At 32.4% G+C, this 22,233-nt stretch overlaps 10 protein-coding genes across 10 annotated transcripts; 5 read left to right on the top strand and 5 right to left on the bottom strand.

Moving 5' to 3' along the window:
- Positions 1-302: 302 nt before the first annotated feature.
- On the bottom strand, positions 303-2,642 carry LOC116338932 (GDP-fucose transporter 1). Its single transcript, XM_031764520.1, has 4 exons — positions 2,391-2,642; positions 1,344-1,536; positions 1,049-1,274; positions 303-990 (listed from the first exon to the last, which is right to left on the bottom strand). The coding sequence occupies exons 1-4, from the start codon at positions 2,507-2,509 to the stop codon at positions 485-487; spliced, it is 1,044 nt and encodes a 347-aa protein (XP_031620380.1). The 5' UTR covers positions 2,510-2,642; the 3' UTR covers positions 303-484.
- A 234-nt stretch (positions 2,643-2,876) lies between these two features.
- LOC116338897 (TBC1 domain family member 7) lies at positions 2,877-4,491 on the bottom strand. The gene is made up of 6 exons (XM_031764445.1): positions 4,097-4,491; positions 3,828-4,012; positions 3,582-3,760; positions 3,462-3,509; positions 3,211-3,394; positions 2,877-3,139 (listed from the first exon to the last, which is right to left on the bottom strand). The coding sequence occupies exons 1-6, from the start codon at positions 4,284-4,286 to the stop codon at positions 3,053-3,055; spliced, it is 873 nt and encodes a 290-aa protein (XP_031620305.1). The 5' UTR covers positions 4,287-4,491; the 3' UTR covers positions 2,877-3,052.
- Positions 4,492-4,770: 279 nt separating this feature from the next.
- LOC116351652 (vesicular integral-membrane protein VIP36) lies at positions 4,771-7,608 on the top strand. Its single transcript, XM_031783820.1, has 7 exons — positions 4,771-5,259; positions 5,332-5,447; positions 5,516-5,604; positions 6,476-6,584; positions 6,656-6,985; positions 7,061-7,165; positions 7,232-7,608. Exons 1-7 carry the CDS (start codon positions 5,154-5,156, stop codon positions 7,334-7,336), a joined length of 960 nt encoding a protein of 319 aa, XP_031639680.1. The 5' UTR covers positions 4,771-5,153; the 3' UTR covers positions 7,337-7,608.
- A 275-nt stretch (positions 7,609-7,883) lies between these two features.
- LOC116336723 (E3 ubiquitin-protein ligase TM129) lies at positions 7,884-9,700 on the bottom strand. The gene is made up of 7 exons (XM_031760791.1): positions 9,195-9,700; positions 8,980-9,109; positions 8,700-8,896; positions 8,576-8,633; positions 8,361-8,497; positions 8,192-8,287; positions 7,884-8,134 (listed from the first exon to the last, which is right to left on the bottom strand). Exons 1-7 carry the CDS (start codon positions 9,683-9,685, stop codon positions 8,086-8,088), a joined length of 1,158 nt encoding a protein of 385 aa, XP_031616651.1. The 5' UTR covers positions 9,686-9,700; the 3' UTR covers positions 7,884-8,085.
- A 180-nt stretch (positions 9,701-9,880) lies between these two features.
- Positions 9,881-11,766, bottom strand: LOC116337641 (dynein assembly factor with WDR repeat domains 1). Its single transcript, XM_031762357.1, has 7 exons — positions 11,700-11,766; positions 11,429-11,632; positions 11,248-11,370; positions 10,877-11,188; positions 10,231-10,528; positions 10,001-10,145; positions 9,881-9,933 (listed from the first exon to the last, which is right to left on the bottom strand). The coding sequence occupies exons 1-7, from the start codon at positions 11,726-11,728 to the stop codon at positions 9,881-9,883; spliced, it is 1,164 nt and encodes a 387-aa protein (XP_031618217.1). The 5' UTR covers positions 11,729-11,766.
- A 1,479-nt stretch (positions 11,767-13,245) lies between these two features.
- On the top strand, positions 13,246-15,410 carry LOC116343304 (UDP-N-acetylhexosamine pyrophosphorylase). Its single transcript, XM_031771337.1, has one exon. The coding sequence runs from the start codon at positions 13,757-13,759 to the stop codon at positions 15,212-15,214; it is 1,458 nt and encodes a 485-aa protein (XP_031627197.1). The 5' UTR covers positions 13,246-13,756; the 3' UTR covers positions 15,215-15,410.
- Positions 15,411-15,937: 527 nt separating this feature from the next.
- Positions 15,938-17,045, top strand: LOC116343538 (protein windbeutel). Its single transcript, XM_031771696.1, has 3 exons — positions 15,938-16,381; positions 16,450-16,646; positions 16,738-17,045. Exons 1-3 carry the CDS (start codon positions 16,012-16,014, stop codon positions 16,945-16,947), a joined length of 777 nt encoding a protein of 258 aa, XP_031627556.1. The 5' UTR covers positions 15,938-16,011; the 3' UTR covers positions 16,948-17,045.
- Positions 17,046-17,202: 157 nt separating this feature from the next.
- Positions 17,203-18,795, top strand: LOC116343476 (probable galactose-1-phosphate uridylyltransferase). The gene is made up of 6 exons (XM_031771568.1): positions 17,203-17,347; positions 17,446-17,615; positions 17,672-17,877; positions 17,944-18,020; positions 18,087-18,455; positions 18,519-18,795. Exons 1-6 carry the CDS (start codon positions 17,326-17,328, stop codon positions 18,731-18,733), a joined length of 1,059 nt encoding a protein of 352 aa, XP_031627428.1. The 5' UTR covers positions 17,203-17,325; the 3' UTR covers positions 18,734-18,795.
- Positions 18,783-20,181, bottom strand: LOC116343608 (COMM domain-containing protein 5). The gene is made up of 4 exons (XM_031771826.1): positions 20,000-20,181; positions 19,591-19,939; positions 19,332-19,526; positions 18,783-18,852 (listed from the first exon to the last, which is right to left on the bottom strand). Exons 1-3 carry the CDS (start codon positions 20,091-20,093, stop codon positions 19,355-19,357), a joined length of 615 nt encoding a protein of 204 aa, XP_031627686.1. The 5' UTR covers positions 20,094-20,181; the 3' UTR covers positions 18,783-18,852; positions 19,332-19,354.
- Positions 20,182-21,894, top strand: LOC116343393 (RING finger protein 37). The gene is made up of 5 exons (XM_031771453.1): positions 20,182-20,388; positions 20,462-20,640; positions 20,775-20,939; positions 21,028-21,239; positions 21,311-21,894. The coding sequence occupies exons 1-5, from the start codon at positions 20,237-20,239 to the stop codon at positions 21,866-21,868; spliced, it is 1,266 nt and encodes a 421-aa protein (XP_031627313.1). The 5' UTR covers positions 20,182-20,236; the 3' UTR covers positions 21,869-21,894.
- The last annotated feature ends 339 nt before the right edge of the window (positions 21,895-22,233 follow it).

Raw genomic sequence — 22,233 nt, 5'->3', positions numbered from 1 at the left:
TTGTTCGGTCATTTTGAATGATTGTTGTTGCTTTATTTTTCAGTTTTAGAAACCAAATATAAAATACAAACAAAACTGAACGTGAAAAAAGAATAGAATGTTCAACTTGTAATGTCATTTGAACCAATATTATGTGACCGTCGCATCGCAGTAAAATGAAGACTGTTTGGCTGTTTTTATTCATGACATACGGTCTGACTCAATTGCAATATACAATTATACATTTTTTAGCATTTTTTTTTCGTCTTCAATAAAAACAAATCAAAAATCAAATCTTTTTGTATACTAATTGTTTATTTTTTTTTTTCTGTGACAAATCAATTCGAATACAAAATTAAAAATGAACATTTTGTTCGGTCGGGTTCACATTATGCAAATAAAACAAATGGCATGTGGAATATGTATTCCTTTGCTGCATATAATCCTTTGACACGATTAAAGCGTTACAAATTTTTAATTTAACAGATCGCTTTAGATAGAAGATTCAGACTTTATCGCTTTGAATTAATTGTTGACTATAGTTCTTATCCATTTCCAGTTGTTTTACACGAGCATAAAGACTGCTTCCGAATAAAACGACAACATTTGAAAGCCACCACAGTGTTGATCGATTCTCGTGGTTCCAAGTGCTTGCTAAAACTGTCTGGGCACATGCTTTGGCCGTTCCCGAGATGTTATGCGTTAACGGTGAAGTGACTTTGATTTGAAGTGCGGTTACATATCCAATCGAAAAACCGCAAATACCACCCACAGAAAGAGCCATCCATAACCAAAGCTCATTCAAATACCTATACTCGAACACACTACGAATTTCACCACTAAACAACATCAATGGGATAAAAAGAAAGATTGCATATACATTTACATAGTAATTTAGCAGCAACACTTGATCGTTTATCTTTGGCAACGTTTTCTTTGTATATATAGAATATAGCGATAAACTTATCGATCCCAAAACACCGAATATCGTCCCCAAGAGAGAAAATGAACCTGCAAACGATTTTTTTTTTAAAAACGTTCTAAAGTCAGAAAATTGATACTTATTTACCACTAACACTTTCTTGATCAACACCAAGCCAAAATCCACCCACAATTATCGCACAGCATAATATACAATTGAAACTTGATGTTTGTCCGAGTAGTGTATACGAAAGTATTACATTAAATACTGTTGTTAAGGATCGTCCAATGTAGTAAAATGAAACGGGTACATGTTTCAAGCACAAATTATTCAGGGATATCATTGCTGTAAATAGGATTGCAACCGGCATTGCCTAAACAAAATTCGAAAACTTAGAAAGAGCAAAGAATAATGGAAAATATTTTGATTTTTAGATACTCACCGTTTTGATTATATTTTCGCTGAAAACATCATATGGATTTGGTAAATATGATCGTTTTATTAGACCTAATGCTAAACATATCACAACGGAAATGATGCATTGTATCCATGTGACGAATAGCGGTGCATCCAATTGGACAGTATCACTACTTAATAGTGCTTTATTCACAAAAACTGTCACAATCGAAATAATCCTGTTTTTGGTTTGAAGATATAAGACAAAGATTTTAAAATTATAAATTAAACATTGTGTCAATTGGAACGTAGATTCGATATGCATAGATTCCAATGAAGATTACAGATTCCAGTAGTGCACAGAGAAACAGTTTTGGTACAAACTTCCCTTCGCATTTAACAACATTTTTTCTCTGTGTGTGAATTTGGATTTTCGAATGTCGGCATTTGGTTTTGCCATATTGATGCTGTTTCTTTCAGAATGCATCATATTGAAATGCCTTTCATGAAACGACAGCAAAAATGGCATGTATTTTTGTGCTCAACATTTTTATTCGAGATCGTTACGATATTTCATTACTCAAAATGAGCATGGTTTTTTCATTCTCTTTATGCGGACTTTCTTTGATTGTGTAGCCATGAATAACGCTAATTGGTAGGCTTTATGAAACCAAAGAAAGTACGCACAAAAAGAATGTAATGAACACTACAATATTTTCTTGATATGCATCATAGTGTACACGACTTACTTTCAAACAACCACCACCAGTGTCATGACAATCTAACTCTTCAGGCATTCTGTTCATCATGGCGTTCGTAAAATGAACTTCAAACGACCAGGCGATATGAACAAATTGTGCAACCGGCCGCCAAATCGATTTGAATTAAATCAACCATCACTTACGTTGAAGCTGCCGGATATACAGCAATGGACCATATACCGGTCGTTTCGAAACATAACAACTAAATACACAACTACTTTGGCACCTTGATATATTGTACTGTAAATATATATGCACTGTAACTACGTGGAAAACCCCATACACATAACCTACGTTCCATGATTGATAATTATTTTTCATAATATGCTCACCAGTATATAGCCACGACAGCGGCTATTTTAATATACTTTGTAAATAAACTATTCGAATCAGCTGTTGTCATTTTTTGTATAATTTGTGGTATTCTCCTAAAAACTAATCGAATTACCATGGCTATTAAATACTGTGATACTTAAAAAATACAAGAAAAAAAAAATTGTCGATTGTTGTTTGTTTTGCAAATCTAAATTGTTATTGTACTTATTTAGAACTGTCAAAATCGTTTTAATGTTAAGTGACGTTTACACTCAATTTACCTTATCGAACGCTAGAAGAGTAATGAATCTTTCAATTATAGATAGTAGATACGTTAATAAAACTTTTGAAAATAGATTTTTTTTGTTTGATTTTAATTATGTAACAATAAATATAAATATAAATACTGTACTTTATTTGTAAATATTTAAATTGGTTCATGCATCTTTTGGTTTGTTCAGTACAGTTTCGCAGCTTTAAAAGCCATACAATGCAAACACAAGTGGTTTTGAACATTTGTAACATTTAAAAGTTTATTTTCACTCTTCCATTCTTCTTCTTCTTTCGTTGATAAATAATTTTTGCGAAAAAATATTACAAAATTACACTCAGAAAGTACAAAATATGTTTTTTTTTTAAATTATTTAATAGTTAATAAATTGTATTTAATTTCTCCATTTTAAAACTCGAAACTCGGTGTCTTCTTTTGCCACAATTCGATGCCACAATTAACTATTTGATCAGCACTTTCCTGGTTCTCCTTCAGCTATGCAAATATTGGAGATTTGATTTTGAATTTAAAAAAAATCGAAATTTCTTGACTAACAAAATACTTACATTGTCAATTATTGTTAAAATTTCGGATAATTGAGATGCATTGGACAATTTTGATGTACGCCATATCCAATTGAATAGTGTCACAAATACAAAAATAACGATTTTCCGTGATCCGCCACAAATCTTATCCCATATTCGGATGAGTGATTGATTTGAAAAGATGCCAGCAAAGCATGTACCATACCTAAAATAACATAAACGAACGGCGTTCAACATATCATTTATTATGATTATTTTATTTTTATACCAACCATTGTTCTAACGGCAGTGAATCGAGTAAATTATTTTCATCCAAATATCTGTAGAAAAAAATGTAAGAAAAGAGAATTTCAGTGTGTTTTCGATCTAAATAAAGCATAAAAGTAACTCACTTATAAATTGTTTGATTCTCCTTTTCTAGTAATTTGTACGATAAGTCTTTGAGTTGAACAAAATCACGGGACACTTCTAATGCACATTTATAAAAACCTTTGGTAATCCAGTATAAATCAATTTCATTCTGGAACGTGTGTTGCAAGGCTTCGGTGATGATAACAAAATTACAGCGATTCTGTTTGGAGAATTAATTGATTAAATCATGCACAATTGTGTTATTTGTCTATAATTGATGCAATTACATTAATGTTAACACACAACCGTAGTTGCTTATTTTCGAGCAGCCACATGGCATAAAGTACAGTTGGTATTGGAGTTTGTTCGTTTATGATATTCATGACTTTGAGGGCACTGTGCAAATCTTCGAACACTTCACGACGTTGGGTCATCACAAATAATTGACAGTCAGGATGAACAGGCGCCACATCTGATTTTTAATTGAAAAAAATACATATATTAAAATCATTTCAAGTCTATGTTGAGCTGTACACAAAAAAAAAGCAACAATTACCCAATAAAATGTTCCATAGTAAATTCCGATAAACAGCTGGTACCGAGTAACTCAAACAGAATTGTTTTAGTTTTGATCGATTGAGTGGTTTTTCTTTTAATAGTATCTCAAGCGATTTTCGCTCTTCAACACTGCGACATCCAACCTTTTCGAAATACTTCGATCGGAAATTTCTATCGTCGGTGCTCATTGTTGATGGTAAAAGTGGTTAAATAGTTGCAAATATTCGCGGTTGAAACCATTGAACAATCATTGTCTCGTCGAATTAGATTGACATTCAAATGCCGCAATATTTTCGAGTTGACATTGATTATTTTGTTGATTGAAATCACAAAATTGTTTGAATAAAAAGTTAAAAATTTATTTGACATATTCAAACAATTTGTGTGTGAAAGCTTTTAAGTTGCGAAAAAGAGATAACATGATATTTCCAATCATACAACGATACTAAATAACACACACCACATACATGTGTATGAAAAACTGTCAAAACAATGCCGTTAATTAGACTGGGGTATGTTCAGTTGAACGCACCCCATTTTGTTTGAAATGTATTTCTTTCGGTCGGACTTTTTCTTACATACTTTACGATAATGCTACATATATATATATTTTTTTTTTTGTTGTTGTAGTAATTGCGAACTTGATTTAACTTTGGTCAATATTAATTCAATTTGTTCCACGTTTTATTTTTAATGTGTACATTGAGAGTTCATTATCAGTAATATAAATGAGCATTTAATTTTTGGCTGTCATTATATACACGTCGCATTCAATTTACTTCATTGTGTCAGTTGCGTGACAATAACTAATAGAACAGAACGAATAGAAAACCACTTCTTTGCTCATCGAAATATACATAAACAACACGGCAAAATCATTGTCAATAACATCGATGATTTTTTTGTGTAGAAATAATCAGCAACAATATATTGATAATTTATTTTCCGCCAGTTGGTGATCCTTAGATAAAGTCCAAAAAGGAAGAAAAAAGAACCAATCGTCGTGAACAAGTCGTGAAAATATTATAGTTTTTTTTAAATACTATAAAAACACAATGATGTGGATAAATTCTTTTTTTATACTACTTATAAGCTATTTTACGTTCATTAATGCCGATGAATATATGAAACGTGAATTTTCTTTGGTGAAACCATATTTTGGTGGGTAGCATTTTCATTGAATATATTCGAGTTTTTCTCGGTGCATTTTTAATTCGTGTTTGCTTTGTATAGGTGCCGGTATGACGCTGCCTTATTGGGATTTTACCGGTTCCACATTGGTTACATCAAATTATATTCGTTTGACACCAGACATACAGTCTCGAAGTGGTGCTGTTTGGAATTCAGTGGTAGGTACCCATTTTGTCATCATTTTGGAATATTTTTGAAAATGTCATTTTTTTTTGTTTTTGCAAAGCCATGTATGACACAAAATTGGGAAGTGAATATAAACTTTAAGGTCTCGGGAAAGGGAAAAGATCTTTTTGGTGATGGATTTGCGATTTGGTATGTATCATGTCTATATTTAGACTCAAACATTTTAATATCTCTTTAAAGTTAAGTAAGTATGGTTTGAACACACATTTGAAAGGAATTGTAGTAGCCGGAAATTTTTTGATTTAGTAGTCATAGTGTTTTCCACGGAGGTGATTTTTCGACACCAAACCCGACCAAAGATATTATCCGAGACTATTAAATCCGATACCGACAGATCCGAGAAGTTGGTGGTCGGATTTATTTCGGTAAAAACACGAAATTATTATACAAAATGGAATTGGAAAAACATCGCAGCAAAGTGTCGAAGTGCATTTTTTTCGCTTCACATAGATCGATTTAAACTACCAAATCCCGATTTTAGGCAATGTTCAAGACTTGTGTTCATTACTTTACTCTTAAATGTATATGAATGTATAAATTCTTTTTTTTCCTTTGTAATTTCCCTCATTTTGGGGATGTATAGTCGAATGTCCGCACATGTGAAAGTCGAAACTTGAGACTAGGTTTAAATAATTGTACCAAAAATGTACCTAATCGTACCGCAATTTATTTTTAATTGTACCTTACTCGTTTGGATAATATTTGAGGTTTAAATTTCGGGGCACTTCAATTTGCCGGTCAACTAGCCAAAATAAAACTCAAAGATATTTTTTGAATTTTTATGGCTGATAATAATTGTACCCAAAATGTACCTTCAAAATAGCAACATCATAAAGTCATTACTTGGATGATGTTCTTCTGCAGAGCAGGTCCTTCAAAATTCACGGGGGTTCCCCGAACAAATGGCAAAAATGAAAATCAACGATATTTTTTGGATGATATTTTATTTTATATTGTATACAAAATAATCCTATATAATTGCTATTTATGGCCATTTTAGGTATGCGAGAGATCGCTTGGTAAATGGACCAGTGTTTGGAAGTAAAGATTTCTTCCATGGATTAGCTATTATATTAGACACTTACAGTAATCACAATGGACCACATAATGTAGGCATTAAATACATTGATAAAACAAATTTGACCTTGAATTAATCGGATGATTCCAATTTCCGTCACAGCATCAACATCCATATATTAGCGCCATGATAAATAATGGTACATTGAGCTACGATCATGATCGAGATGGTACGCTTACACAAATTGCCGGCTGTGAAGCAAAATTCCGTAATGTTGACTATGAAACACACATCAGCATCAAATATTTGAACGAAAAACTAACGGTTATGACTGATTTGGAGGATAAACACGAGTGGAAAGTTTGCTTTGAAGCCAATCATGTTAAATTACCAACTGGATACTATTTTGGAGCATCGGCTACAACTGGTGATTTATCCGATAACCATGATATCATCTCATTTAAATTCTACGAACTAGAACCAATTGTTGATGTAAGTTCGAGAGTTTTGAAAAATTACAATATGTATTACCACCCTTATTCCAATTCTGCTTTCGTTACATTGTAGGATGCAACATTAGAGGCGAGGAAGAGTATTATTCCATCGGCTGAAGTGTTGGAAGCTCCACGAGAAAGAAAAGAAGATTTAAAACCAGGAATGTCAAATGTCAAGGTATAATTGTCCTTATTATTTAATTCAATTTCATTCAAAACTCTTACAAAATCTTTTCTTTTTCAGATCTTTTTCTTGATTTTGTTCGGTATGATATGCACCATAGTTTTAGCTATTTTTGGTATTATGTATTACCAAAAACGTAAAGAATCATCACGAAAACTTTGGTGATGTCGTTGAAAAACCAAAAAAGCAATCACACAAAAAAAAACATAGCATTTTGTACAAACCCTAGCACTGGTTTAATGTAAAAATATGATATGGAATTGTTGCAACTTAAAAATACTTTTTTTTTCGCAAAAGAACATGTTCTTTGGATGTATGAATTATTTTGAGCAGAATTGTCATTTCTGTGAAGAATAAAAAAATGAAACAAAACTGATCTGTAATGTATTTGTTGTTTGTGTGGTGACCGATTGTAATAAATTATCTTAAATTCAAAATAGTTTGTTTGAATTTGCCTATGGCACTTCCTTAAATCGTCCAAGCTACCCCCTAGACGGCAAGTGGGTATTTCTTTTGATTTGCTTCGGCAAGAACAGCTACTGTTTTCGGGGAGATGGAACAATTCTTTCGATTGTCTAGGGTCCAATAAAATAAAAACTGTTCTTTCACCGCAACGGAAATATTAAATAAAAGTAGGGCATAGCTTATTTGTGAGATTTTTTTAATCAAACTTTTACGTATATTACAATTTTTTTTTCTTGTTTATATCTTGTATTGGTTGGTTCTTATTATATATTATATTTGTTATTGTTTTAAATCTATCTGAATGTGGATTACAAATATTTTTCAAACAATCATCATAGAGCAAGGTGTAAAATTCTATATTTTTCAGAAACAAAATAAGTATTTCGTGAGAAACGAACAACATCTGTTCATTCCACAAGAGCTTGAACAGACACATTTAAAATACGAATTCATCTATTTAATTCAACATAGCAGACATCCAATATACAAAACTTGGCTCTGAAACAAACAAAATGTGTGAAAAACATTGAATTTTAATAGATATAACTCTTTTACCTGCACATCGGGCAGCTGCATTTCTGTTGTAACCAAATTTCTTTCTCTTGTTGATCTTGTCGCGATGCAAACCATTTTGCTAAACAGTCAACGCACCTATGAACAAAAAAAAAAAAAAAAAACAAATCAAGTTCAGGACTAAATAAACATAAAATATTTTTATAAATACCACATTGGTCGGCAATAACAATTAGTGCATCCATGCTCGTTATTCGTGTCGTCATTACCAAATTCGTTTGTACATTTCTTTTGGAGTTTAACATTCGGCCGAGCTTGCATACAGGCAAAACAAAGATCCAAAATCACCTTTATACAGAGAATAATAAAAATTAGTGTAAAAAACAGTTAAAAGAAGATATCGATAAAATATATAGCAAAACTTACCTCATCCGTGGTGTATGTTGGATTTAAAAGGACTTGTTGTTTGAATACTTCAATAAATCTACAAAAAAAATTAATGACATATTTCAAAACAACAAGAAAAAAAAATTCTAATTTTAATTCATACCTATCAATGACGGTCTTGCTGAACGTTACACCATCCAAAATTGTGATTGGTCGCATCATTCGATCTTGAAGGGTCTTAAAATCCAATGCATTTATACGAATTATAAATTCGGATACGCCGACACGAGTTGGTTTTACTTTTATATTTACAAATTGTACCGACTCCGTGGAAATTTCGCTTAAGTCATGTGAATCACTCTGAATTTGAATGGAATGATTGGAACAGTTTTAAATGTGAGAAAATTTTATGAATTTATGTTTGTTTTTATTTTTTCACTCACTCGAATAGCTATGAGTGCTGTATCACTTTGATGAGCCACCGAAACACTATAATAAGAAACTTTCATGATCCAATTTGCTGTTGCAACAACTGAATGAATCGCACTCGTTTTCATACATAATTTGTTATCGCTGAAAAAGAAATAATTGAACATGTCTTATTAGGAATAATTGAATCGTTAATAAACATACATCAAAAATGTGTGTGATCATGTACCGTCTGTTTTCGGCATTAATATCACGCGCCGCTTGGATCCAATTCTCACGACTGTATTTTTGAAGATTTTGAGCAAGCGGATGATTCGCATAGTTATCCTTACACCAGTAGTAAATAACGGTAGCCGAAATTACCGGTAAAATCATCAAAAAGAAAATCAAAAAATTCCAAAGAACGAATATCGGAAACACTTCCGCATTGTATTCAATTATATCGCCGAACTTGAGATAATAACAAACAACATACAATGTCGGTAGTATTGAATGAATTAATAGCGTTAAACATGTTCGTCGCAAATGATATTGAATAAATTCAATATCGCTGCTACCCAGATATGAACTGAACACATTATTTATTGTAAGTCCAACTGATTCGAATTCCTGCGGCGGATATATAATCCCGAATGAAAATAAAAAGAAAAGTATACTAAAACCAAATTCTGCCTCTTGCATGTTTACGTTTGGCGACTTGCTACTGACTACTGATGACATCGACGACAATGTTTTTTACTGTCACTTATAGATGTCACTTCGTTTCAGTTTTGTAAATTTTATTGAATTTTCTTTTATGATAATTATTTGAAGAAAAAACAACTATTTTTTACATATTTAATTTTATTTTAATTTTTAAGATTATTTTCAATTTTATTCCGATGCCGAAAATTCAATGACATCAAACCAATCGTGTCATCTCCAAATTTTACATGAATTATCCTTTGATGCCGTTAGAATGGCATTTCCTTGAAAAGCAAAAGAAAAAAAAACATCAAGATTTATAACAAACTTTTAAAATGATTTGTTATTTACCTGGATAACTGAATTCACATGAAATTACTTCATCTGTATGACCACTCAAGACTTGTGAGCATACGCCAGTCTCAGTAAACCATATACGGGCAGTTTTGTCAGCTGATGCTGTAAGAACTAAATTTCCAACTGGATTAAATCTTACCTTTTTTTGTGTTCGGATGTGAATAGAAAAAGACCAAATTTAAAATTTCGAAGATAATAGATAATTATTGTCGAAGCTAACAAACCCGTGAAATTTCATCAGTATGTCCTAACATTGTTGAAATCAGTTGAAAATCATTTTCTGTGCTCCATATTTTACAAGTACAATCATTGCTGCACGTTGCCAACATTTTACCCGTATAGTTGAAACAAATGTCGAGCACTTCATCACTGTGACCGTCAATTATATGGCATGACCGTACATCTCGTATATCCCAAAGACGGGCAGTGAAATCTATTGAACTAGTCGCTATCATTGTGTGATCATAGTTCCATAAACAATTACTGAGCTCCGCTGTATGGCCGGCAAGTCGCATTGCCACGCTGACATTCAAAATAAACATTAACACAAATTAACAACAGTTTTTGATTATTGCTTAATGTGAAACGTAGTTGATTTAATCAAACATAGGAGTGTGGTGATTTTAAAGAGCATAAGAAGAGATATGGAGTTTGAATTTTCCCAAAAATGTTTTTTTTTTTTTCATTTTTAAGTCATTTAACTTTCTGAAGAGTACTTCAATAGTAGCGGTTTGGACAAAATGAGAAAAAAAGTAAACTGTTTGAGCTGAATTTAAGATATGCTTTAAAGGTGCCTAATAATATAGGTCTACGTTTCACATTAAGCCTAATGGCCAGAGTCTGGCGGTGTGTTTTTTTTTTAAATATTACTCTTTCGTTCTCAAGTCCCACAGATAGGCATTTGCATCAAATGATCCTGTCAACACAATATTTTCATTTTTATGAAAATGTGCTACAATGACTTCCCCATCATGATTAGCGGAATGCATTTCGATGCCGGTTTCCACATCGTAAACTCTTGCTGTTGTGTCCATCGATCCTGATACCATCAATGTCGATGACTGATTAAACTCCGATGTAACTACTTCGGCAGTATGTCCATAAAATGTTCGCATGCACAAACCATTTAAGGCCGACCATAGTTTGGTGGTTTTATCAAATGAAGCAGTCAAAATCTTATCACTATCGAAAATGAAATTAGGATCGTTTTCATTTCGCTTAAAATCGCTTTCGTGTGTTACCAAATTGGATAATTATATTGAACTGCAAACACGGCATTTTGATGTCCATTGAGTACAAACAATTCTTTTCCGATTTCCACGTCCCAAATACGCGCAGTTCTGTCATATGAACCTGTAACACAGCTAAAATGAAATGTATTTATAATAAGGACTTTGGCATCAAAGCAATATTATTAAAAACCTGTTTCCTTCCCTACTGAATGAAACATTTGTTATTGGTAATATATTTGATTTAAGTGATTTGAAGTGATAAAATTTATTCTTCACTGGAACACGTAATTTTTTCTGCAATTTTCGCAATGAACTTAAAATCTCTGGCCGATATTCATCATCTAGAAGGCGTTCGGTTGAACACAGATCTCGTGCTGTTTCTTCAATATTTGTGCTAATACAATCGGGAGGGATTTTCATTACATCCTTATATTTTGGACTATTGCCTCATTCAATTTTACCTTGTATTCAAATCAAGACAATCTATCATTCTGACCCTTTCCGCTGAGCCATTGGAAAAAGACAAACCAATTCCTTTTTTTAAAAAAAAGTGATCCGAATTATTATTTGTATTGAATTTTTTTAATAATGCAACAAAAATTTGAACGAACCGGGTGGATAATATCGTAAATAAATTTTATCAAGTTCCATTTTTATAAGAGAAAGGAAAAAAAAAACGAATAAATAAACTGTTGCAGTTTGATCAATAAAGTCCTATCCCATTAAACACATCCACTTGCCATGTTCAATTTATGTTTGTGTATTAGCTGTCATTTTTATACTTGCCTTGTAAGTTAAAACTTAAAAAAAAAAATGTCGGTATCATCAAATATTACAGATAAATTTAAATTTAAATTTTAAAATTGAATAATTGGCAAATTCAAATAAAATATCTTTTTTTTTTGGGAACAATAATTTATTGTTTTCATTCCATTTTTAGGTGGTTGTACCATACGAAGACTTCAAGCGAGAAGTGTTACAATAACGGTTGAATATTGAATAACCGGCTTCCAAATTTCAGTGTTATGCCATATACAATGGGCACTCATTTGACTCAATGACTTTATTGCGGTATCTTCCATGTCATTCGATCACTAAATTGACGTAAATTTGCTAGTATTTTTGATCTATTTCTTGCCTGAAAAAATGCTTCCGGGAAAAATTCATACAGAAGAAAAATGTTCAGAAAGTTTGATGGTGAATATTAATCTATAGAATTCGAGTACGATGACATGTATCTTGTTGGAAATGTTCTCGACGTTGAAAATCAATGAAAACCTAGATGAAAACGTTGAATGGAGCAACGTTATATTACTATCTTATTTATTGTTGTTTTTTATTGTTACACACTGGAATTGATTTCTTATTTGGCCTCGCAAAAATTTTACATTCTACTGTCAGTAACGAAATATGTATAATTGTATATAATAAGTTCTAAAGAGAAGGGGAGAATGGTTTCAGTCGTATAAAATATGAATTTAAAACGTTTTTTATAATCTATTTCGCATATCAGAATAGAAGATGTGATTTCAAGTTCAAATGTCAAATTCTTATCAAAATTGAACCTCTGGTCTAGGGCAATTATCTGATCCAGAGCAATTTATCCAAATTAACAGAAAAATTCAACAATTCATCGAAATTATCGAATGTTTATGGCAAAAAAAAAACTTGTTTTCAAAGCCACGGGTATCGAATAAATATAAATTTGTCTTTCGAGGTCATGAAAACCAAAAGTTGAGATTATTATTTAACTTAAAACCACTTTCACGTAAATCCAGTTTTATATTGTAATCGAACTATAATAACAGTTGGTTATTTGAATACCGTCGCCAAAAAATATCGATGTATGCGTTTCGATTGTTGTTCATATATTCAAATAAATTTGCTTGAATGTGTACAAGCTTAAAAAAAGAATGCTTGAACGCATCCCTTCTCTATTTCATGACTAGCGACTGTGGCGACGTAATTCGGTCGTTGGTGTTTGAAAATGTCAAACGATATGTCATTCATACATAGCACACGTATGCCGGAGTTGTATTGTTTGGCAATGTGTTGTAAAAGGAAAAGAAATGAAAAACCGAAACAGACCTGAAAACGTAAACGAAACCAGTCGGCCGCATAGAAAAGAACCACGTATACAGCCACATATTTACTACAAAGAGAAAGAAAGGGACAGAATGAAAATCTGTACACGCCACTGCGAATAGTAAATGTGATTTTTTTTTTGTAAACAACCACACACTTTTTCATCTGTTTAAATGATAAAGTATCGAGTGCTATTTTATATCAAACAACAGTTTATACTTTCACTTGGTGTTGGATGGATGTTAGAAAATCGCTAGCTGGGTTAATGCAAACATTTTCGTTCAGTGATTGTTATTTTTTTCTATTAAATGTAAAAGAATTTTCTGTCATAGCAACACCATCATCATCACTTCACACCATCGCTAAAACCGCGTAAAACAACAACACTGCCACCAGTAATAGCGGAAATTGAAGAAAAAAAATAATAGTGATCATGACTGCAATCGAAACAATACGGAAACACCTCGAGAAATATGGACAAGAGCATTTGATTAAATTTTGGGACGAAATTGATGATGAGCAGAAAAAACAATTGAAGCAAGAAATCGACGAGCTGAAATTCAGCGAACTGCTATCATTTTACGAACGTGTTACCAAGTCGGAAACAGAGAATGCAGAAAAATTAGACGACAAACTACAACCCATCGAAGAGTCACAATTCCTATCCGTTCGCCACACATCGCTTGCGTCGATAAAAGAATATGAATCGAAAGGTTTGGAACAAATTTCGGAAAATCATGTGGGTGTTTTGCTGATGGCTGGTGGCCAAGGTACACGACTCGGTTTCTCACATCCAAAAGGAATGTTTGACGTTGGTCTACCATCCAAGAAGAGTCTGTTTCAAATTCAAGCTGAACGGATTAGAACACTGCAACGGTTGGCATTTCAACAGACTGGTAAAAATGGTCGCATAACATGGTACATAATGACGAGCGAACATACAATGGAACCGACAAAAGCATTTTTCGAACAAAACAACTATTTCGGTTTGGATGCGGATGATGTGATTATGTTTGAACAAGGCAGTTTACCATGTTTTGGATTCGATGGCAAAATATTACTCGATAAAAAGCATGCCATTTCAACAGCACCAGATGGAAATGGTGGAATTTATCGTGCCCTAAAATCACAAGGAATTTTAGATGACATGGAACGACGCGGTGTTTTGTATTTACATGCACATAGTGTTGACAATATATTGATCAAAGTGGCAGATCCAGTTTTTATCGGTTACTGTGTGTTACAAAATGCCGATTGTGCCGCCAAGGTTGTTGAAAAGTCACAACCAAATGAAGCAGTGGGAGTCATTTGTATGGTTGATGGTAAATATCAAGTGGTTGAATACAGTGAAATCTCAGCAAAAACATCGGAGCTACGCAATTCAGATGGTCGACTCACTTTCAATGCCGGCAATATTTGCAATCATTTCTTCAGTACAGAGTTTTTAAATAAAATTGGAAATAAATATGAACAATATATGAAATTGCATGTGGCCAAAAAAAAGATACCATTTATTGATAATGCTGGCAAACGATGCACACCAGAAAAACCAAATGGTATAAAAATTGAAAAATTTGTATTCGATGTATTTGAATTTGCTGAAAAATTTGTGGTATTTGCGGTTGAACGTGATGACGAATTTAGCCCACTGAAAAATGCCGATAGTGCGGGAAAAGAGTGTGCAACGACGGCTCGCAATGACATTTATCGTTACCATAAAAAGTTAATTGAAGCAGCTGGTGGACAAATCAATGGTGATGTATGCGAAATATCACCACTTCTTTCATATGATGGCGAAGGACTTAAAGATATAGTTGGTGGACAAACTTTCATGGCCCCAATCCATTTGAAGAGCACCGAAGAATCGAACAATATAACCAATGGTCACTAGCACCGACTTAAATAAGACTTGTGTATTTTGTTTAAATTATACTTGTTTTTCCACTTTTTTGTTTTCATTTTTATTGCATTTGCATTAATTTCAACGTCTTAAACATAAATCGGAATTAATATTTTTGTTTTTCGCAATATTTTAATGTAAAATATCTGATGTAACAGATAAAATCGTTTCTTTCGACAGCATCATATTCGTCAATAGTTTTTTTTACAAAAAAAAATAACATCAACTATATCAAGTTTGAAAATAATTATTGTAGAATAGAATTTATTAGTAAGATTTTCCTCTTGTTACACATCTGTTTTTTTTACTCAAATTTGTATAATAAAAATTATTCAATTATATCGCTTTTTTAAATATTTTTCTCTATTTTTTATTGCATTACATTTGTGAATTTCATATGGAGTGCCACACTTTTGTAACTAATCAATATTTAAAATTCAGTTTATTGGTAAGTAAAATTTGTTCCCAACCAAAATGTCACGAAAATCTGTTTTTCAAATGAAATAACAGTAAATAACAGTCCAAATATATGTGATAATCATTTTTATGTAGTGCTTTTGCTCGATCAGCGGAAATTATATCCATACCAATACAAATTATGCGCTTAGCACAATTCGCGTGTTCTTTTTTTTAGCACATATCGTTATATGTCAATTAACAAATTCTATCTGTTACGTTTATACACATATTTCGGAAAAAAAAAATTCGGTCTTTCCTCAGTTCATATTCATTGGTCATCAAGCTTGTACATTTAATCGACTTAAAAAAAATTGTCAAAGTGAAGAAAAATGTCATTTAACAAAGTAATTGCCATTTTTCTAATTAGTTATCCATACTTCATAACTGGATTAGTTTGTACGGGTTGCCTGGAATTGGATGAACTTATTTTTGATAAAGTATTGACCAAATTCTCAACTGTTTTAGTCAAATTTGATATAGCCTTTCCATATGGAAAACAACACGATGAATACGCAAAATTTGCTAAAGAAATAAGTGAACATAACTTTGACAATATGATTGTTTCAGTGGTTGGTATTAAAAACTACGGCGATTTAACTAATAGTATTTTAGCTGAAAGATTTTCCATCGACAATCAACTGCCCGCAATCAAATTATTTTCCAATGGCGATTCGACCAAATGGACTGACTTTCCACGAGGTACTTACTTTAATTTGAATCTATTTTTGAGCGTTTGTTTTCAATCAATATTCAATTCAAATGATTAGATCAGAATATTACGGTCGAAAATTTGCGACAATTCATTCGACGAATGTCGGATGTTAAAATCGTTCTTCCCGAATGCTTAAAACAATTTGATGATTATGCAAAACAATTTGTGGACGTAATACAGTTTAAATCAATAGAAGCCGAAGAGATCGTAAACGAAGCAACCAACGAAGCAGCAAAATTAGAAAACGAACACGTATGCATTGCCTTTATAATTTCAAATTTAATTGCATTTTTCTTTTTGATAATCTTCCAATTTGTTTTTCACTAATGCAATTATATTGTAGGAACAGAAAACTGCGCAAATCTATTTACTATTCATGCGGCAAATACTACAAAAAGATATCTATTTTATTGGAGCGGAACGAACACGATTACAGCAGATCTTAAATGGAAAAATTAGCAATGAAAAAAGAAAGGAAATCAATCACAAGTTGAATATTTTATCAGCATTCCATAAGCCGACTGACTACACAACGCATCATAATGAGCTCTAAAACGATTATAGCAGTAATAGTTCATGAATAATATGTTTTGCTGATTGCTTTGAAAAGTAAACAAAAAATAAAAAAAATGATATCGTTGTAACAGTAAATTTCATGTCGTGTCAATTTTATTTTGTTTAAAAAAAAGAGTAACAAGCGTCAAATTGACGTGACCGATAATATAATTCACTTGGATGTCAATATTTTGATTGTCGTGTACAGTTCACTACATATAGTCACAAACATATACATACAGAAACATACACATGCACTGTCAACAAACCTGTGTAGTCCAGATAAGAATATTTTATTACTCTTTCTTAAGCGGAGATAATCTAGTGTGTATTTGAACAGCCATCGATTTACGTGTAAATAGAATAAAGTAGACGAATGGCTTCATTTATTTCAACTGGTAAATTTGATTCGTCAATTATTTTTTGCAAATATTTGATGTTTGCTACTTCAATTTTATTGACATTTCGTCGATAAAAAAAAAATTATCTTTTATAGATCATCAACATCAAAGATTGAACCCATTAACTGGCCAATGGGTTTTGGTGAGTCCACATCGTTTAAAACGACCTTGGAGCGGTCAATCGGAAAAATCACAATCTGAGAATAATGAGGTGGATTTCGATCCATCAAACCCTCTTTGTCCGGGCGCCACAAGAAACGGAAAGGTTTGTTAAAGCCTAAATAAGTCGATCACGCATTGAATTCATCAATTTTTCGACAGGTGAATCCAAAATACGAATCAACCTATGTATTTCCAAACGATTTTCCAGCACTTTTGGAAGACACACCATCACCAATGCCCAGTGATGATCCACTATTTCAAATAACCGATGCCAAAGGAACTTGTCGCGTGATGTGTTTTCATCCGAAACTGAATAAATCTCTGCCGATTATGTCACATGAGGAAATTGAGCATGTTATTGATGAGTATGCACTTGAACATCATTTGCACTTTTTGCAACGTCATCTATTAAAATACCTTATCTTATGCAGATGGATGAAACAGTACAAGGAGCTCAGTCCAAAGTATAAATGGGTGCAAATATTTGAGAATAAAGGCGCTGCCATGGGTTGCAATTATTTTTTTTTAATTATATTTTACATTTTTTTAATCAATTAATGTGATTCTCCACTAGGTTGTTCCAATCCACATCCGCACTGTCAGATTTGGGCATGTAATTTTCTGCCCAATGAACCAGCAATGAAAGAAATCAATCTTAAGAAATACTATGATAAATATGGTAGTGCTATGCTTGAAGATTACGTAAAGAAAGAAGTAGTGCGTAAGGAACGAATCGTTATTGAAAACAAAGATTGGTTGGTCGTGGTCCCTTATTGGGCTGCATGGCCCTTTGAAACAATGCTCATATCGAGAAATAAATTGAAACGCATGGATGAAATCAATAGTTCGCAAAGAAAAAGTCTTGCTGTTGTTATTAAGCAATTGACCACTAAATACGATAATTTGTTCAATTGCTCATTCCCCTATTCAATGGGCTTTCATGGTGACTATAACATTTTGATACTGTATCAAACTAAATTCAAAATTAAAATTAAATTAATTTCAGGCGCACCGAGTGGCCCAACATCAGGTAATGAAGACGACTCACATTGGACATTGCACGCAATTTACTATCCACCCCTTTTGCGATCGGCTTCGGTGCGAAAATTTATGGTAGGTTTCGAACTTTTGTGTCAAACACAGCGTGATTTAACTGCTGAACAAGCAGCTCAACGCCTACGTGAAATGGACCAAGACGTTCATTACTCGCAAACGATTTAAAGGCATAAATAAATGTATACATCTTAGATAAAATAAATAAATTGCCAAATTATCGTTATTAATAATTGAAGTTTAATTCTAACCAACGAACATATTTATATTTTTCTAGATATCTTATTCTATATTTCCAATGAACAATTGTTATATATCAATTACCAGGCGACATGTTTACGGTTGAAATTAGAGCCACATATGTTTTTCAGCCATTTTCAACGTTACCAATGGAAGAAAAAAAGAGAAAAAAAGAGTTAGTTAGAAATACGAAATAAAGCCAAGAAAAAGTTGTTAATTAAAATGCATATTCCTATCACCTATCGTCGACAGTGGATTTGAATCAAGCGTTCAGAAAGACATACATTTATGCGAGCAATTGAATGATGCTTGCATCCAAATGTAGATCCAAATGTATGGCGACAGCACAATCGATGCGCATCAAATGATGCAAGCATCATTCAATCGCTCGCATAAATGTATGTCTTTCTGAACGCTTGATTTGAATCGGTTGTGCATACTTTATATATCACCTAAATTCCATTCCATTTTGACGATAGAAGTGAATTTGCATCTCAAAAGCGTTTCATTTTCAAAAAATCGTTACCATAATATAATTTTTTTTGAATTTCATTTTCGACTTTTCTGTCGACTTTCGATCATATGGAATTCTCTAAGTAAATATGCGACAAAATATCGTAAACGATGAAACATTGTGATTGGAATTTCGAATGTTTTGTATTCGCCACTCTGCATCATTATATGAAGAACGATTATTGGCTGAGCAATACGTTCAATGCCACTAGAAATTAACCAAAAACACAAATAATTAAAAGTATAATTCATGAAATGCATGTCTGTATTACCTGTCCATTAATGAAATATTAATACACCATTGCAAACGTTTCGGCGGTGATCGCATACTTTTCACATCGCAATAGTTCAACGTTAGAGACTCTCTATAGTTGAGTAAAACTTTTGAAAAATCACCGATACATTCATCAGTGAAATTAAGTTGTTTCAAACATTCGCGTAGATCTTCTTCACGGACACTGCCTTTTGGTGTACGTAAAAATAATTGCATTACTTGGAGTATAACGGAGAATAGTTCCCGAAAATTTTCCGGTATCTCAAATCCCGTTTGTGATAGTTTCGTAATTGCCAAATCGAGAATTTCCGGTGCACATACTCGACTTTCGATATAATGTACAGACACTGTAAAGAGAAAAACCAAATATTATGTCAGGCTATAGTATAATATTGATCGATTATTACCCTGTATTAAGACACGCAAAACGGGCCTAGTCAATTGCGGCACAAATATTGCATAATTTTGCAATCCCTTCAACAAATCTGTGCGTACAGACATTTTTCACAGGCTAAAAACAAGAGATATATTGAATTATTTTTTTTTGTTTGAGTTTTTTTGACGTTTCAGTATCGACTGTCAACAATGTACAATTTTGACAGTTGTATCACGTAGAATATAAACAAAACCAAAACTCAATTGAAATGGATTCGAATAAGCTAGTAGTAAATTTTTTAGATCCAAGTTTTGGTATTACGAAAATAAATTGTTCTTGTGCCGTGGACGATTTTTATTCGGTCGAAAATCTTGTATCAAGTGATGCTCAAAAATTAAGTCGAGGATTTATGGCATATAGGTAAAAAATAAGTTGAAAAAACGTGAAGTAAAAAATAATAATATTATCATGTATTCTTATTTTTGTTCAATAGTGTGGTAAAACCACCAGTCGAATTAGAAATCCATCTGAGCCATACCATTCAACTGTACTCGATTAAAATCTGGCCACAAATCAATTCACTTAAAAGTATTGGTTTTGAAATATATGTAGGTGGTGATGTGAATGATAAATATAACAAAATTGCCAGCCACTTTAATTTAGAAGAAAATGGTATACATTAATGTTGTTGTGGTTATTGCTTTGCAATTTTTTCATTATATGTTTCCGATTATTTTCCGATTATTTTCCGATTACTTATCGATTATTTTAAATTTTATTCTTTTCTTTTGTGATTCTCCCCTTAGGTATACAATTCGTCAATTCGATGGACAATATTGATCACACTGATGCAAATTTTATTATGGTACCATTTTATTCTTCTGCAAGATATAAACTGAGAAAAGTACAAAATATTAAATTAGTAATTAAACAAACTGCCAAATGTGTTCCAGTGATAAAGCGAATGGAAGGTGAAATCTAAGATCATATTCTTTGAAATAATACGAAAAATAATTTGATTTGAATCCATTATTTAATCATTTTATTTTTTCATCAAAGTTTGGGGAACAATTTCACAATTTGCATCAAAAGAACAAAGAGTAAACTTTCACCAAATGATGGAACGAAAAAACCAGCAAAATGAAAACGCCAAATCAGTTGAAACACCTTCAAATATTGCAAGCAATTCAGTACCATGTCTAAATCCAACCATCGATGTTCCAGAGGAATTTCTGGACACTCTCACATATGAAATAATGGCACTTCCAATGGTTCGAAAAAAAATATATTATTCACTACTATTAAATGTAACATCCAAATAATATATTGGTTTCATTTTTAGGTTCTTCCTTCTGGAAAAGTGATTGACTATTCAACGCTTCAAAAACATACGCAACAAGAAGAAAAATGGGGTCGAGTTGCATCGGATCCTTTCACATTTCAGCCATTCACCGAAACTCGAAAGCCAGTATTAAACACTCACCTTAAGTCACAAATTGATTCATTTTTATTAAAAAACAATACTGCACCACGAACTGTTGGAAACTGTACGAAACGAAAACTACAAGACAACGGAGAATGTAGCAACTGGGCTAAGAAAACTTTTGGATTACCTGCTCCGTCGACAGCAACACAGACAAACAGCCAGACCTTAGATGAAGCCATTCGGAACACATTAAATGTAGGAAAATATACAACGTACAAAGACAACGAATCGAATGATAATAAATGTTTTCAATGCCTTAAAGTGGCCAACAATACAATTTTGTATGAAATTCGTATTTGTTCACACTTCATATGTAGAAATTGTTTAGTTAATAATTTATGTTCCATTTGCTCTTGTGGAAAAGAATTTAGCAATCTTGATGTTACAAGACATCATCAAAAAATGACTTTGTAATTAATTAAAAATGTTTCGAATTCAAAGTGAATGTGTTTAATTTTACTATAGGCAAAGTTATCTTAAGGATTTTAACAACTATTAAGTCATTTTAAACATAGCTCGTCGAATTTGTAGTACTTGTTTCCTCACATGTGTTGCGTGGAAAACACAAAGAGAAAACCGATTTACCTTTTAAAGTATTTGCTCAAACTGAACAAATTTGCTATAATCGTTATGCCAATGTTCGGTTATTTAAAAATCAAAACCGAATCAAAATCACAGACAAACATACAATATAAAATTCCTTTTTATTGGTATAAACCTTTATTTATTAACAATCGAAAAGCATATTTACAGTACACTTAAAGGGCCATTGTCTTCGA

This window comes from Contarinia nasturtii, unplaced genomic scaffold, assembly GCF_009176525.2.
Source record: "Contarinia nasturtii isolate CC-2019 unplaced genomic scaffold, AAFC_CNas_1.1 Cnas_scaffold_78, whole genome shotgun sequence".
In the NCBI taxonomy this organism is placed as follows: Eukaryota; Metazoa; Arthropoda; class Insecta; order Diptera; family Cecidomyiidae; genus Contarinia; species Contarinia nasturtii.
The sequence above is the reverse complement of the archived record's forward strand: the minus strand, read 5'-3'. Positions and strand labels throughout refer to the sequence as shown.

What these genes read in the sequence shown, in the direction of transcription:
- LOC116338932 (XM_031764520.1), bottom strand. Translation starts at nt 2,509, where the DNA reads ATGGTAATTCGATTAGTTTTTAGGAGAATACCACAAATTATACAAAAA. An exon ending in GCTGTCGTGGCTATATACTG is followed by an intron (nt 1,537 to 2,390) that starts GTGAGCATATTA and finishes AACCAAAAACAG; the next exon opens with GATTATTTCGATTGTGACAG. An exon ending in TGATCAAGAAAGTGTTAGTG is followed by an intron (nt 991 to 1,048) that starts GTAAATAAGTAT and finishes AATCGTTTGCAG; the next exon opens with GTTCATTTTCTCTCTTGGGG.
- LOC116338897 (XM_031764445.1), bottom strand. Translation starts at nt 4,286, where the DNA reads ATGAGCACCGACGATAGAAATTTCCGATCGAAGTATTTCGAAAAGGTT. An exon ending in ACTATGGAACATTTTATTGG is followed by an intron (nt 4,013 to 4,096) that starts GTAATTGTTGCT and finishes ATTAAAAATCAG; the next exon opens with ATGTGGCGCCTGTTCATCCT. An exon ending in TCACTGCCGTTAGAACAATG is followed by an intron (nt 3,395 to 3,461) that starts GTTGGTATAAAA and finishes ATGTTATTTTAG; the next exon opens with GTATGGTACATGCTTTGCTG.
- LOC116351652 (XM_031783820.1), top strand. Translation starts at nt 5,154, where the DNA reads ATGATGTGGATAAATTCTTTTTTTATACTACTTATAAGCTATTTTACG. An exon ending in GTGCTGTTTGGAATTCAGTG is followed by an intron (nt 5,448 to 5,515) that starts GTAGGTACCCAT and finishes GTTTTTGCAAAG; the next exon opens with CCATGTATGACACAAAATTG. An exon ending in GGTGATGGATTTGCGATTTG is followed by an intron (nt 5,605 to 6,475) that starts GTATGTATCATG and finishes TGGCCATTTTAG; the next exon opens with GTATGCGAGAGATCGCTTGG.
- LOC116336723 (XM_031760791.1), bottom strand. Translation starts at nt 9,685, where the DNA reads ATGTCATCAGTAGTCAGTAGCAAGTCGCCAAACGTAAACATGCAAGAG. An exon ending in AGCAAGACCGTCATTGATAG is followed by an intron (nt 8,634 to 8,699) that starts GTATGAATTAAA and finishes TTTTTTTTGTAG; the next exon opens with ATTTATTGAAGTATTCAAAC. An exon ending in TGTTATTGCCGACCAATGTG is followed by an intron (nt 8,288 to 8,360) that starts GTATTTATAAAA and finishes TTTTGTTCATAG; the next exon opens with GTGCGTTGACTGTTTAGCAA.
- LOC116337641 (XM_031762357.1), bottom strand. Translation starts at nt 11,728, where the DNA reads ATGATAGATTGTCTTGATTTGAATACAAG. An exon ending in ATACTGATGAAATTTCACGG is followed by an intron (nt 10,146 to 10,230) that starts GTTTGTTAGCTT and finishes ACACAAAAAAAG; the next exon opens with GTAAGATTTAATCCAGTTGG. An exon ending in ATGTGAATTCAGTTATCCAG is followed by an intron (nt 9,934 to 10,000) that starts GTAAATAACAAA and finishes TTGCTTTTCAAG; the next exon opens with GAAATGCCATTCTAACGGCA.
- LOC116343304 (XM_031771337.1), top strand. Translation starts at nt 13,757, where the DNA reads ATGACTGCAATCGAAACAATACGGAAACACCTCGAGAAATATGGACAA.
- LOC116343538 (XM_031771696.1), top strand. Translation starts at nt 16,012, where the DNA reads ATGTCATTTAACAAAGTAATTGCCATTTTTCTAATTAGTTATCCATAC. An exon ending in ATGGACTGACTTTCCACGAG is followed by an intron (nt 16,382 to 16,449) that starts GTACTTACTTTA and finishes TCAAATGATTAG; the next exon opens with ATCAGAATATTACGGTCGAA. An exon ending in CAAAATTAGAAAACGAACAC is followed by an intron (nt 16,647 to 16,737) that starts GTATGCATTGCC and finishes ATTATATTGTAG; the next exon opens with GAACAGAAAACTGCGCAAAT.
- LOC116343476 (XM_031771568.1), top strand. Translation starts at nt 17,326, where the DNA reads ATGGCTTCATTTATTTCAACTG. An exon ending in GCGCCACAAGAAACGGAAAG is followed by an intron (nt 17,616 to 17,671) that starts GTTTGTTAAAGC and finishes ATTTTTCGACAG; the next exon opens with GTGAATCCAAAATACGAATC. An exon ending in ATTGAGCATGTTATTGATGA is followed by an intron (nt 17,878 to 17,943) that starts GTATGCACTTGA and finishes TATCTTATGCAG; the next exon opens with ATGGATGAAACAGTACAAGG.
- LOC116343608 (XM_031771826.1), bottom strand. Translation starts at nt 20,093, where the DNA reads ATGTCTGTACGCACAGATTTGTTGAAGGGATTGCAAAATTATGCAATA. An exon ending in TTTGCGTGTCTTAATACAGG is followed by an intron (nt 19,940 to 19,999) that starts GTAATAATCGAT and finishes TTCTCTTTACAG; the next exon opens with TGTCTGTACATTATATCGAA. An exon ending in AATATTTCATTAATGGACAG is followed by an intron (nt 19,527 to 19,590) that starts GTAATACAGACA and finishes GTTAATTTCTAG; the next exon opens with TGGCATTGAACGTATTGCTC.
- LOC116343393 (XM_031771453.1), top strand. Translation starts at nt 20,237, where the DNA reads ATGGATTCGAATAAGCTAGTAGTAAATTTTTTAGATCCAAGTTTTGGT. An exon ending in CTTTAATTTAGAAGAAAATG is followed by an intron (nt 20,641 to 20,774) that starts GTATACATTAAT and finishes TTCTCCCCTTAG; the next exon opens with GTATACAATTCGTCAATTCG. An exon ending in AGTGATAAAGCGAATGGAAG is followed by an intron (nt 20,940 to 21,027) that starts GTGAAATCTAAG and finishes TTTTCATCAAAG; the next exon opens with TTTGGGGAACAATTTCACAA.